Source organism: Papilio polytes, unplaced genomic scaffold (genome assembly GCF_000836215.1).
Source record: "Papilio polytes unplaced genomic scaffold, Ppol_1.0 DF823991.1, whole genome shotgun sequence".
In the NCBI taxonomy this organism is placed as follows: Eukaryota; Metazoa; Arthropoda; class Insecta; order Lepidoptera; family Papilionidae; genus Papilio; species Papilio polytes.
In genome coordinates, this window is record NW_013525213.1 from 1,388,265 (window position 1) to 1,404,121 (window position 15,857).

General features: G+C 34.1%; 1 protein-coding gene across 3 annotated transcripts in view; it reads left to right on the plus strand.

The window, feature by feature from the left end:
• LOC106101300 (protein spire) overlaps positions 1–15,857 on the plus strand; it is a 113,726-nt gene that overhangs the window by 29,061 nt on the left and 68,808 nt on the right. For all 3 annotated transcript variants that reach the window (XM_013280474.1, XM_013280476.1, XM_013280475.1), the window contains exon 2: positions 5,720–5,757. In XM_013280474.1, coding sequence (XP_013135928.1) covers positions 5,720–5,757 — 38 coding nt within the window. The remainder of the gene's footprint in view (positions 1–5,719; positions 5,758–15,857) is intronic.

Sequence of the window (15,857 nt, forward strand, 5' to 3'; positions counted from 1 at the left end):
GAATGCAGCGGCAATTAACTGATAACGGCAGATATCATAAATGTTGATAATGTGCCGGTCATAGGTGTTGTAATGTGCCGCGGAGTGGCGGGAAATTGTGTCTTATAAATTGTACAACTATAAAATGCGGAGAATCGTAACGTTACTTATAATGGTTTCCTCATTCCTACCTTTATTAAATTTTACCTAAATCTTAGCATAGATTTTCTGGAGACTGCCGCGCAGGTGCGCGACGTGCCGTGGGGAGGCGAGCACCGCCGAAAAATTTTCTAATATATACTTATATTATAAAGAGGAAAGATTTGTATTTTTGTATGTATTGAAATAACTGAAAAACTACTGGGCCGATTTCAAAAATTCTTACACCATTAAAAAGCTAAATTTTCAGTGAGTAACATAGGCTATAATTTTACTTTTTTTAATTCACGCGGTCGAAGTCGCAAGCAACAGCTAGTGTTCTATATTCAGAATGTTAATTATGTAATTAGTTGTTAACTTGAACACTTAATACATGTATTTATGATATTTTGAAAATTTCCAATGTTTTTGTATTACACCGTTATTATGAGCGTAGTGTTTTCCTAAAATCAATGTGCGATTAGTGTGAAGGTCGTTAGCACGGCCTTGCCCCGTCAGCGCGCAGCCTTATCTTATCACAATCGCGTAGGCTGTGCTCACATCGCCATCGGCTTGCAAAACACTGTCGCTCTATAATTTGTTTGTTAATGTTTTCAATATATCAAAATATTAATTACTAGTTTTACATCTATATTGGATTGTTAAAATCATAGATTATATTAGTCTTTTAATTCTTAAACGGTTTTTCTATCATATTGTAAATCGTCTAATATTATGTTATCGTAATTCATAGCGTAGTCAAAGCTTAAATGAGCTTTGGTTTATCTGTAACGTTAAACGTTTATAGCTAGGTTCGACGTGAGAGCTTTAGTTAAGCTGAAGTCGTTTGAACGTACCAAGCTCATCAAACTAAAGTTTAGCTATAACTTTAGCGTTCTGTGAGCTGTGAGGGAAAAGCGACACGTTCTGCGCTCCGCCGACAATACTGAGGGTCTGTTACAAATAGTTGCGTGACCGTTGCTAGAATGTATTCGTAATGTCAACGAAAAGGGCGTAAAGTACACCAACAAATCTCATAGAAATTGTGTCGATGAAGTTACGAAAACATTCTCGCGTACGTTTGTGATAATCCCTCTTGTTTCTTTTCGACACGTTCGCGTCGCGCGCCGTACAATCGTTGCTTACGTCTGCGATGTCGAGAAACGTAAATATTTTCCCGCCACAAATTCAACTGTAATATTATATGTATAAGAGCAGAAGCATTTATTTTACTTCATTTAGTACAGCGTAAAGATTTTGGTGTAAGGTAAAGATAATTTATAAATACAAAAAGAATATACTAATGTTTAGTTGAGGTACAGAAGTAATTGGTATGGATAAAAATTGATTCTACTCCCGCATGTGTTGCTAACTATTATGAACTCTTTGCGTCTTTATTCAGTTATCAAGTGGTATTTCGAGAGTCGTCGCTGGCTGCCTAGATTACTACAACTATTCAACGACGCGATTATCATGACTTTCCTACTACACTTGCAGAGTGTATGTTTTGGCTGCTACAAATGGTAAACACGTTTTGTTTATGATTACACACCTTACATATGTGGTGTTGCAAAATAGCTTGTGCACACAACTTTACGCGGCAGATACGAGGCAATTTGATAAGCTATCGTCAAAGCAATGCTTTGGAATAGCTTGTAGCGGGACTGTGTTTGTCTTAGTTTTGGAATGAGAAGAATTTTGTGGACAAGTAAATCAGCTCTGAACTGGTTCAAATGTTCAGTTCAGGCAGATTTAAAGTGTTGAGTTTCAGTTAAAAACGAAATAACAGCTCATAGCTCAATGTGATGTACGGATAAATATGTAAGTTTACAAGCCTGGAGATGTGTGGTGATATTACGAGTATAAAGATACAAATTGAAATGAGCTGCTAGCCGATTTACACTAGATCTATAAGCTGATCTGCAGATCATCAATTTTAGTTGATTAACACATGACTACTATTTTGGATAGTTTTTAAAAAACACGTCGACCGATACATTCCTTGAATAACTGTCTATGTTCACTGCAAGATTAGTTGATTATTTCTAGGATTTGAGACTTAGCATCCATCCAGAATCCATAATAGCTTTATGTTTATTGTTTTTAATATAAAATTAAATAATGGTTTTTAGAAGTTTTATTAGTCATCGTTGCTTCCTTAATTGATAAACACATTAAATATTTTTCTCCGATAGAAATAAAACTTGTTTCTGTTGCTAAAAAATAACCTTCACTATTTGAATAAATTTTAAAACCGGATTCGAATCGTGCGTTATTGCAAATTTATGAAAGGTTATTTATTTTCACTAGTCTTTGTACATTGTGTGCATCTTCCTTCATTTCTTTATAAGGTTTTAATTTAAAACTCTTTGGGTATTAAAATATAGTAATTTGGATACTAGAGAAAAATTAGCTTTTCATGAAATTGTTGACGAAGAGGATTGTATTTTGTTCAACACAATTAAACAGTTTACGCCCACCCATAGTATCGAAGTCTGTTTTTACTCACTTCCGCAAATGGTCCGTATGATATTTCATATATGTGCTGATAAAATGTGAGTGTATAATATGATGACCGCAGAGTGGACGATACATACATACAACTGTATGTAAATATATACATACAGACACGGGATAAACCGCCGACAAAGGCATGCCACGTGTTTTTTCAATGCACTACCAGACGAATTCGTTTCATAGAATGTGTTTTTATGTTTAAATAAATGGTTATTAGTACTATAGGGACGTTAGATAATATAGTTAGTTATTTCAGATTTTTGCCTGTAATTGGTAAAACCTGATTTCTCTTATCAACACCAGAGATGAGCCATTTTCAACGTTTCATTTAAATATAAATATATTTTTTTTTGTGTGGAATTTTATTCAACGTTAAAATAATAGAAAGGCTGCACCTTTGTCAGTGAACACATTATGATTTCAATGTCCATGAAAAGGTGGGGTATAAAAATGATACTTTAATTAGTTACTAATGAACAGTAAATAATGTAACGGAATATTGCGTTCGCAAAAAAGATCGCACCATTAAGTAGTGCTAATGTGGGCTTTTAAAAATTCGTTCAACTGATTACGTTTATAATAATTTATTTAGGTTCATATTTAAAGTTGTTTTTCGTAGTTGAATTGCGCGGGATATTAGTTTTAAAGGTTTGAATTGATTTTGTATCATTTTAAAGCAATATTCCAATTATAAGATGGAGAAAATAAGCATGTTTCAGACTTCTATTCTTGTATTGACATTTAATATTGTATTGCTATGCTTATTGGCAAAACTGTCACATCAATGTTTATGTGCTGTTGTTTCGGTAGTGTAAACGCACGTTTATAAAGTTTTAAAATCCATCAAACATTGACGCTTTATGACACATTCTAAACACCGTTTAATGCGTCCAAGCTATTTCTGAAGCGACCTACATTGATGTGACGCGTGATATAATATTTAACACGCAAAGGTTTCGAGATAATGGGGTGCAGTGACCCGCTGGAGCTAAATTAACGGAACGGAATGCGATATTTCGCAAAACCACGCGAAATGTTACGCCGAAGACGTTACAACGCGAATTAGCCGCACTTTATGACTAACGCGAAGATGGTTACCGACTGTCAAAGTCACAAGTTACCTTCATCTTGAATTCCCGTACACGCAACCGTTAAATGAAGATGTTTTGATGTACAACCGTTTGTTCGATTTGCAAAATTTAGATATTTGTGCTAATACTAATGTTATAAATCCGAAAGTTTAGATGGATGGATGTTTGTTAGAGTTTGTAGCATAAACTGCTGAACGGATTTCGACGAAATTTGCCATAGATGTAGAGGATAGCATTGCATTTGTTTTTACTGATTCTGCGCGGATGGAGTCGCAGGCGAAAGTACGAAGGACTTATTTGATTGTGTTTACACTGAAATTATGAAAGTGGCTTAGATTAAAAAACCATTTGGCAAAAACAGAAAATCACCTTTGACACGCGAAACATTGTAATCAAGTTTGAAAGCAATTTGGTGTGTTAATTTCAATTTTCATTTTAATTTAATTTAATTATTGTGATAATTATGTTATTACATTAATACATTAGTCGACTATCTTTTTATGTCACAACAAAAGCGGGATGAGCCTGTCACGAGTCGCGGGGGTGAATGCACTTTGTAAAGTCGCCTGTTAAATAATCCCTGTATTTGCATATCCGAATCATTATGATGCATCCTAAAATCAACGTTGCGTCCTTGTCTTTAGAATTCCTTTTTGGAATCATGCCTAAGGAGGAATTTCCTTGTTGTTTTTTTTTTCTTTAACAAAAGGAAATTCTTTCGCTTTGAGCGTCTTTACGTAACTTCTGAATAATTTAAATAAATTTTTAAACTTTAACATTGTTTTCGCATAAATTTAAACATTTTTTTTATGTCTACGATTAACGTAGACGCTAAGATGTACGTTTAATCCACAAATATAGTTGCCTATTGGATAAAAAGGCATACGTTCATAAAAACGATAAATAAGCATTAATATGCATTAACAAATAAAACAAAACACAAGCGATACAGTAACTGGCATGACAGTTCGGATGTGTACTGTCTCGCTAAATTACACCGTAGTCATGTGTACGAGCGTAAAATTGTTCACGGGATGGCGAGGTCAACGACCCGATGAAAGGTGTACCAGGGGTGGCAAACATTGATTAATGTTAAATATTATTATTGACAGATATAATGAATTGTATACGTATTTATAAGTATGTGACAAGGCGACAATGATTATCTAAAGGTAAATTATATTGGTTTAACTGATTAATAATTTTATTGAGACTGCGTTTCAAAAGGTTCAGTACCCCATTGGTATCGCACGACAATCCCCGGTGACGAGTCTGCGACATGTGTCATGCTCTTTCAGACGTCAGGGGGCCTATTTGCATGTCATTCGAAATGAGACGTCGACTAAAGGAAATCGTCTAATGGGATGCAATCTTTTTATTCTATGTTGACGAGATTGAGCAATCGTTTGTAGAGATGCGGTATTTGTCTCATGTAGATCGAAACGGGAGTGAATTGGACACGAAATTGTAACGGTGATTTGTTAGCGACTATATTTTGTAGTGAATTTGCCGTTTTAAATGGAGGTCTTAACAGATCCATAATGTACTACAATACATGTAGATCATGGTCAAAAATATTTACACTCTTTATTACATTTTTAAATGTCGGAATCTGTAACTTAATTAAAAATCTTAAAATCCCAGAGTATAAAACAATACAGAGAGTACAGTTAGCTCCCACACTAAAGGTTATACAAATTCAATTAACTCGAATAATAATTGGGAATCACTTTGTCTCGGCTTTTATACAAACAATAAGAGGCCGCTACTAAATCAAATCTCATAGCTATTTCAATAAAACGTATCTACAGAATTACTTTCATTATATCAAGGCAATTTAGATATTATTTTTTTAACTTAGTTTAATTTTTTAAGTACAGATTTTTTTGTTAGTAAAAATTATGCAACATTTTTGACAGTTTTATGTTGTTAGTACTTTTATAATCTGTGGAATATGTGTCATCTTTCTAATTTATTACCCTATCCTGTTACAGATGACAGCAGCAGGGAGGAAGTCACGTCGGAGCAGCAGGTACGCACGTTTTTGTCGTATTATCATTAACTTAAATTACTTTATTAACGTGCAAAAACGTAACACTAATGCCGCCACGACGTGTGGTCGTGTGGACTTTGTCGGCTGTTCTTTGACATGATTTTTTTTTACTCAGTAAGTTATTTTTTAACTTAAATTAACTGTATCTCTTAAGAATATAAGTACGTATTTCTGTACATTCAGATATATTGAATACAGATAGGACCAAAGCAACGGTTAGCTGTACAGTCGTGAAATACGAACAGGAAAATTGTAACACAGCGGCCCACATACATTTGATTTATTATCCAACGAGATGCCGTGAAGAGTATCCAAGGTTCTAAGGGCGGCTGTTGTTTGCTATGCAATTATAACAGCAGTATGCTAGCCACAGATTAGATACGGACAGAGATATCGCGAGCCCTGCGTATCGCTGGCCCAATTAGGGAGTTATCTGATTCTCTGTGGAGATAGTGAGACTGTTCTGTGAGTTGAGATAATTTCCTATTTGGCCTTCAATTAACTGTGTTGTTTTTACATTACCGTGATATAGACAAAGTAATATTGACATTGCATTAAAGAAATTATATAATACAAGAATATTTTTAAATTTAACGCTTAGGGGCAAGCTAAGTTACAATTAAATAATTGTGCGTGAAGCTGTAAACTTTAATTTCAGCTTACGTGCTATAAACAAAATTAACGCATTGCTAATGCCGAATGCATGTGTTAATTACTCCGGTTGCGTTGGCTGTAAACATAAACGGTTCCTTGTTAATTTCGCTCTGTGTTTATTTTAAATGGTTTCGATTTACAATTTATTACCAACATAATTCTGTCTTGTATTGTAAACAGTTTTCTTCTACAAATAGACTATTCTGACTTGACCTATATAAACTAATATTATAATAATGGTAACATCCGCAATAAAAGTTTCACATATGTACAGTCGGGGAAACTGGCGGTTCCATCTTAAAAACTACATTTGTTTGAACATTTTGAAACAAGACGCGGAACAAAATACAACGCTGGTTATAAATGTGTCTACGAAAAAAGTCTGTTATCGATTCAGGGCTAGTTTCGTTTTTTACCATCCCTTCGTTTGCAATCACTGCTATCTAATTAGTTATTTGTAGAGGTAGGTGGAGTTTGTCTCTTTGCAACGATCAAGGCTATTTGTCTTAAAGTGAAACACCTCGGATTTACGCGATTGTACATACATATGTTGTGTTATCTATGTAGATTAAGATGGCCCTTTCTGACTGCTATTTCCGCTATGTTACTGTTAATTTTTAATTTACCTAGTTATACTGGTTTACTGTGTCAGTAGTGTCAAGTTTTATATTTTTTTAACTCAATTTTCTCTATAGATAAACATCAACGTATTTCTTATATCGTGTTATTAACTCTACATTTACATATCTGTTTAGCGGGCGTTTTATAATAATTTATATTAATGTAACGAAATTATAAAATATTGTTTTGAAATCGTTTATTCTTCTCTAATTGTTGTGAACCGGTGAAATTGTTTTCGTGTTAAATCACGGGGTAATTTAAAACACGTAAAGTCCGGTATTAAATCTAAGGTGGGCAGGATATTAAGCTTTTAGTATGTTTGACTCAAGCGGTGACAAATTTGTCTCAGTCGTGGGAAGGTCGTTTGGTGCGGACAAGTCTCAACAGCCTTTGCTCTTTAAAACACTAGCGTAGGATGATACAATTTATTACTCTTATACAATTTGGTTTATTGTTTTATCAAACTTTTAACGAATATAAATGTTTTCATTTAGAGACAACTTAATGTTTTACTATGTGAATGAACATTTATAGTGTTGTGATTAAGATATGGCGTGAAACTGCTGTAAATCGATTACAATAAAAAATCTGAAAGCCAACTATAATAACTATGAATGTCTTAGTAAAAGAAAGAATGCGTGGAAATCTTTGGAGGAGGCCTTTGACTGTAGACAAGTTTTCCGTAAAAACAACAAAAAAAGTAACAAATTTGATTTTTAGCAACTAGGCATTTAATAGGAAGTGTAAAATGTAAAGCAATAAAGACTGTTTTATTTTATTTTTTATTAATATTTTAACACACACTCATTACATATCAAACTATCTTAGATTATAAATATTTTCATGCACTTATCCCTGGTTTATTATGAAGTAGTTATAACCACAAATATCAATATTTGTATTCAATATCAAGTAGCCGGCTCAAGGATACAAGCGGTCTAGGTTCAATCACATCGAATGCGGTGAATGAAACAAAACCCCGCCGATTTGATGTTACGTACTTTTCTAATATAGACCTGGAAAGCGGGGACCTTTGTAATTTGTTAAGGTTTTACTTAGAACAGGAATGTAAGGAAGCAGCGTCTAGGGCTGCTTTTTACGCGAATGCAAGGGGAAAGTGAATCGATTGACTCTATCGCCCTGACGGTCTCCTAATGATGCAGGAAGCGAGATATGCTAATTGAGTTTTTGTCCATGTGGTAGGTCTGTGGGAATTTCATGCCTCTAGTAATTGAGTTGCATATTTTTATCAATCATACTTCATACTAATATTATAAATGCGAAAGTTTAGATGGATGGATGTTTGTTAGAGTTTGTAGTCTAGACGGAGGAACGGATTCCTATGAAATTTGGTATGGATGTAGAGGATAGTTTGGAAGGACACATAGGCTACTCACTTTTGTTTTTTTTTAATTCCACGCGAATGGAATCGCGGGCGAAAGCTCCTATTTATAATATAAAAAGGAAAGATTTGTATTTTTGTATGTATTCCATTCACGTAAAAAATTACTGTCCGATTTTTTAAATTCTTTTTCCATGTTCAGATTTTGATTAATTTCACCGTATATAGTTCATAGTTTTTTTTAATACATAGTTTTTTTTTTAATGAGTATTGACTATTTCAATACATAGTTTTTTTTAATGAGTATTGGTTTCTTAAAGATTATCAAACTTTACAGCTAATAATACAGTAATATGTGTATTTAGTACCAATTCTAGTGTCAACAGCCAGTTAGACGCTGTTGGTTTAGATGAGTCTAGTAACACTGATTACTAGTGAAAAGTGGAGCTTCTCTTAGTAATGTGTAATAAAGTGTTTACGATAATAAAGTTAACGGGTGTGTTAACATTAATCGCGGTCTACTCGTATTCAATAGCACATTAAACGTTATAAGTCCAGAGTTTCACTTCATTAACGCCAAGTGATGCCGACAACTAATACCGTCGGCTTTGCCACTGGAGATGGTGGTATATACTTATGCCGTCAAGTTCCGTGTTGCCGTTATTTACTGCCTTTTATTTTTTATATTCATTGTTCGTAACTATTTTAGTGATGTGTTTACGCTAGGCATTTTAGTAATTATAATTTATATCGATGTCGTTTACAATCGATATTTTTAGGCTTATACGTATAAGCTTATTTTAATAAAAAATTCAAATGTTTCATTCACAAGTCACATATATTTCTGGTTAATAATGATGCTCTGACCAATTTATTCGTAACATTAGTATAGCTAATGCGTCAACTTGTTCCAAAGCCTTATTAGTTGATTAAACTCGACGTTCTGTGGCGAGTCATCAACTCGCGACCACCTCAGCCACAGTTACGGGATAATCGAATGCAAAATTGTTTTATAATGCATCTACACGGATCTATGTTATAGCTTGAATACGATTAAATTGTTGAAGATAGCGGCTTTTTTAATTAGCTTTCTTGTCACATATTTTTTAAATATATTTACTGTTGATTGAAAATAAGATTACTATCGCCTACTTTCCTAATAACATTAAATGCGCCGAACTTTCTGGTTATTTCCATCTAAAAATCACAAGACACAGGCCTACCGCAACGCTCTCACCGATCAGTCTGCAGTTTGCGGTAACATATACAATAATGCATTGGTTTCCTTGCTTTACGTAACATTCTATTGAGAAGTATTACCATTATTTTCCACCTTTGACACAGTGCGCAAGCTAGTGCGGTAATATCAGCGCATTGCATCCGCCACGCCGACTGCTTCCGGTTTCTAATTGCTTCCGTTATAAGGCCACGGGTTCAAATCACATTAGTTTATATGTGTAACTTTAAAATTCGTTTCCACTGAGCACTTTAGTTAGTCACGAAGAGTTATAAGTTGCAATAAAGTTTGATGTTTGCAATTGTTAATAAAAAATGTTAAGAGAATAAAAAAAATGAGCGGTAACCCTCTTTTAATAATTTGTGGGACGTGTACCTGTTCTTTTAAAGAAATAGTAATTTGTTATATTATCTGACTGGTCATTGTTTGCATCTGTTTATATCTAACTTTTAGTTACTTCAATTCCGGTGTGCGTAATGGATTTACACACGGTTGGTTTACCGCGTTTGATTCGATTAATGTTTATTGACCGTTTGGGGGTTTGTGAGGTTGTAAAGGCGCGTCTGTCGATTGCCTTCTCGTATATACTGCGACTTATTTATTTACGTAAGCTCGTACGTGCATCGTTTCCGCCTTCGCCGAAACGAATACGCCAGTTTTATTGCACATAAAATAGTCGCATTCCAGTACTCAGGTCAATCTTCCCTTTAGTTGAATGGTTTTCATGTCGTGTAGATTGCAACTAATCTATTTGTGTTATGCATTATTTTTTTAATTGAATCTAGACGTCTGTCTGTGTATTTATTACTTTACCTAATGTGATGAATTGGTTTAAATCCCAGAGCAGCTACATTTATGGCCAATAATTAGAACTAGCAGCGAAGCTCGGGGCGTTTTTGAACATACCAATATTCCGCAACCCCTACCATTTGTTAATTTTAGACATAAATGTGTATTAATACTTAAAATCTTATTTTCAAATGCGGAATAATTGTAGATTATATAGGAAACTGTCGATCGTGATAGCGCAGTCATCTCATGTCGCACTATAAACTACAATCTTATCGCTTATCAAAATCAAGTCACACACGATAAACTGTAGATGGCGGTGGAATTAAATAGAATACAACGCTGCATGATTGGATATACTAATGGACTCGAGTGTTGGTAGTAATCACGTTAACAGTTACTTTGCCCTGTGCTTATGATAGGTTGTGGGAGAAAAACGGACAAATCAGCCTTGAAATTATCGAGGACGGATATATCATTTGGCCAATGGTAGGGGCAAGTAATGCGAGTGGCGCTCATTGCGGTCATGTCTCATTTGGCGGCCATGATTTATGAAGCGTAACCATTCCGCCGGTCGATCTGATTCACTGTTTTGTTCATTAATTCATATAATTAGAAAACAAAACTGAATTGACTCGATGCTGTGATTGCAAAAACTGGTTCCGGTGTTTGCTAGTTTTTGCTCGATCGATACAATGTAGTGTACGCACAGTACGCATTTTTTATACGAACTTGTAAAGCGCATTAGCTTTGTAAATGCTTGCATTTTTTTAAAATGAGATTGACCTGGATCGAAGCGAAGTTTCAATAGAGAAATATGAATTACGGTAAAGTGTTAATTCTGTATCGTTAAATCACGATATACTAATTATTTATACAGATAGTATAATTTAAATGTTAAAATTCAATGAATGACATTAACCTCGCCCTTGTGATTCCATTAGCCATTTAATAGTTAAACGATAAAATCAACGATAAGAAGGTAAATTATACCTATCTAGTATGTTCTATTTCCTAGGCGTTTGTCCCAGAAACCGTATTCATTGCTGAGATAATGTCATTTTAATTGATATAAGAACATCATTGCGATATTCAAATCAGAGATCCAGTAACGGTTGAAATGTGAACTAGTCTGTCATAAGCATTTTTACAAAGTAATCTCACGATGTACGCTCCAAATGCTACTCTATTGTACAAACCAAATGTTGTGGGACAATTCTTGACCTTGTTCCGGATTTACTGTTTCAACAACTACGTTTCGGATAGATTTAGAATCTTTTGGGAATTTAAGCGCCATTAAAATTTACCTATCTAAGTAATTAAAAATGTATTCAGATTGAACATGCTAGTAGGTTTGTTAAAGTTATTTGTTATGAATCTCTTGAAGTGTAAAATCTATCTTAAATTAGTACAAAGGCGGTGAGTGAACTGATTTTCTGTTTTGGGTGCAGCTCCATTATTAATTTGACCGTTTATTACAAAAAAAACTGGTTGTTCATGCTGACATGTAGACCTGCGCGACTCGTTTTTATTGGCCTGCAAGACGAGGATTTGGACCGATTTTAAACATTGTCGTTTAACACGTAAAGCCTATATAGTAATCTTGTTCTGTTTTAAAACGCTAAGAAAATATATCCAACCATAGATAAATCTCATATAAGAATTGAGGTCGATGTAAAAAAATTGAAATAGTAAAAACGAAAGAACACTCTGAAGTATTTAAAAAAAAGAACCTACTCTGTTAAAATGCTTTGTTACGTTTTTGTGTAAGTTGTAATTAAAACAAGACTTGTTTATGAATTGGGTTATGAATAGACATTTTCCCGCCACTCATTGACGCGAATGTGACGGCACAGAGTAAATAAATATGAAGTGCGCGTCCGAGGCGCGGTGCGGTGCGGCGTGCGCGCACGGTCAAGGCTACCCGCTCGCTTTTTATTGGCGCGCAAAAGTTCAGCGCCCTCTGTGCAGTGACTTAATACTAAACATTGGATATTGAAAGAAAATCGATATTTGACTTGCTCTATAAGTAAAATGCCATTTTCCATTCTGTTATCTTACTTACTAATATTATAAATGCGAAAGTTTAGATGGATGAATGTATGTTTGATAGAGTTTGTAGCCTAAAAGGCAGAATGGATCGTGATGAAATTTGGCATAGACGTAGAAGATAGTCTGAAAGAACACATAGGCTACCCGCTTTTGTTTTTTTTTAATTCCACGCGAACGGAGTTGCGGGCGAAAGCTAATATCTTACTGTTTCTACGAATATCTTGAGATTGTTTGATGTATTATTATTTATTTATATCTTGATCAATAGATTTAAGAAAGTAAATATAGAAATGAAAGTGTGAAAAAATGTATTGATTGCATAGAACTTACGACATTAATTTCGTGAGAATTTATAGTGCACCTCGTGCAAAGAGGCAGAATAAATACACATATGGTCATAAAGATAGGCGGTTGCAAGTGTTAGATGTTTAGATGCCGACTAAGAGATTACGTACGGAATTATGCGGCCCCCATTATAGTAACAATTTCCCGTTTTGTACTCAGATAAGTACATTGTATTTGCATTTATAGGTTTCACTTTGTTGATACAAGGCGTTGAACGATACGCGACATGCGGGACGGTTTGGTAATTCAGGATTCGATGTTAAACTTATGTGGAAAATATAAGGTTTTTTAAATGTCTATTGTAGTTCGTTAGTACGTATCTACCGCTTATCTAAACTATTATAATAAAGCGTAAACACACACTTCTTTGTTGCCTAAGATGTTAGCAATCACACCATATTTTTGAATAATTCTTTTTTAATAAAAAGCCTTACACTTACGTCACGCTTTAGGCTATATATTTTTACGCCATTAAACGTAGGGGGTTAATATTTTGGATAAAAGCACTAATGTGGGAAAGAGACCATAAGTTGCTGCCAACATCAAGGAAGCAAGATTGCCAAGGTTTGTAATGACATGTTATTTTGACATTTCCTTTTGATAATTTGACAAATGTAAATATTAAAATACATAATTTCATGCGGATGAAGCCGTACGGGAACAGCTAGTTATAGTATCGTTTTTAAATAAAGAAGTATATTCATCCAAGTTAAGAATTAGGAAACTGTGTTACATAAATCTTACACTGAACTCAATTCCTAATCGGATTAAATGCATAAAAGTGTCATAATCGAAACATCAATTTGTATTAATGCAATTTCATTCGATTCGTTTTCTGCGAAACAAAACTTCGGCATCGTTTTGTTGTTTATTAAAATATACTAATGGAGACCTTTGGCATCGGCACAGTTAGATTCAAATCGGGGCCGCGTGGCCGCGTCTGAACATCGTTTTAATAACGGTGACCGCGCCCTCTTATATGCATTCTGACGACAGGTTTGTCGGCAGATTACCAAATTATCAAAATTCCATTATTTATGATTATTCGATAGTAGTAACGAATACAATATAAAGACAAACACTGTAACTAAACAGTATTGAAATCCAATATGTACACATTAATTTGTTAATTTTTAGACCCTTATAAAATATAAGATATTAGTAGTATTTGAATATCAACCAGCAATAATGTGATTGACTATGGCCTAGTCACTTATCACTTAGTTTAGGCTCCGAGCCTCTATGGGGACATATAGGACCTGGTGATGATCTGAATAAAAACGTTGTTTATCACATGTTGTTACATGAAAATCTTAGCTCTACTCTGCGGTTTCCGCATCCAGTCCACGTGGCTAAACACATGGTAGATCGAGTGACAAGCCGCAAAGTCTATTTCCTACTTCGTTTACCGTAGTTTGTATATCTAGGGATAATATTAATTGATTCGTTGTATTTCAATATTTTATATCGATTTTAATTCGGGGATATCGTCCTTAAATTAGGGCGTATATGACAATTACTTCGAGTTTTCAATGTAAGAACTCTTGTATTAAAACGTATTGCCATCTCGTTTTTTCTGTGGAGAAATAGCGAAAATAATATGTCTTAATTAGTTTGGGTAACAATCAAGCGAATGTTACTTGATAATTAGAACTTACCGGATTCGAGATTTCTTCTTAACTAAAAAAGATAAATCGTGTTTACGCCTTGATGACTGCATTCCACATTTCTTGCGACGTCTTAATAACTTACAAATATAAATCTTTTTTACTTAATTTAAAATGCAAATCTTGTCTAGCATTTTTAAAAAAATTCCAAATGTATTTTTTTTTTAATAATTTGCAAGTCATAGATCTGTTCATTAGTTTACGGAAAATATCAGGTATAGTAAAAAATAAGTATAAAAACGATTAAAATGTGTTGATTATTTCATTAATCTATTAGTATGTCCAATTGATTGCAAATTAATAATTATAATAACGTGGTACTAATTAATTGCTACCAACAGTAGCAGAAACAATTATCGTCGATGTGCCATTTTTTAGCTTCATGAATACAGATTTTCTTGTGTATTACAGTTTGTTTTTTCATTGTTTACACGTTTACAATTGACAATTAGTTATCAAATATACACAATCCCTGGAACGTTTACGTAGAATTAACATTATTGATAACCTAATGATTGAATTGTAATCGATTAAATTTGATTTTTTATTTTAATTTTTCAAAACTGATTTGGACTAATTTATATCATTCTAACCGAGTTTGCGTCTGTGACCAATTTCAAATTATCCGATTATTCTGATTTTGGAACCTGTTCGAATGAAGTAGTCACACGTAGATGTGGTCATATGATTTGCGTCGTTCGTAATAATAATGTTAAAGTTCCGACGTAACCGGTTGTATCCATTGACGACACTGATTGGATACACCAAAACCGGTTTTCGGATGACCGTTAAAAGTTCGTTCGCGATCGGTTATTGGCGTTTAAGTGATAATTTTGAATGTTCGATCGGTTTTCGCGTCTCTACGATAACTCGCTACTGTGAGACCTTTGGTTTTTCTATTGGAATTTGGAATTCTTTGCCGTGTTTAACGATTAATAGTGTTTCTAGGTCTGTCTAAATAAAGTTGTAATTTATGAGTATGGAGAAAAAAATATAAGAATATAGTTCATAGCGTGACTTCTTTTGACCCAAATGTTTTTTAATCTGACAGCTGTTTTTACATGCGTTTTAGTAATTACAGATAAGATATTTAAAATCGATTTGTTTTAAAAAAAACACGTTTAAAACCTTTGTATATTAATCGCCACAAAAAAAAAATGTCACTAATGTGCTAATGTTGTTGGAAAATTTCTCGATAAAAGCATTAAGATGGTCGGTAAATTTCTAGGGTAAGTGAATATGACGGAAGAAAATTAATTTTCTACTGAACCCCCGCTTGTACAATATCGAAGTGCTAACTAAGACGTGCTAAGGTCTTTCCTTCATAATATGATTTATAGCTTTTTAATTACGTCCCCGGATGCAAGGAAGT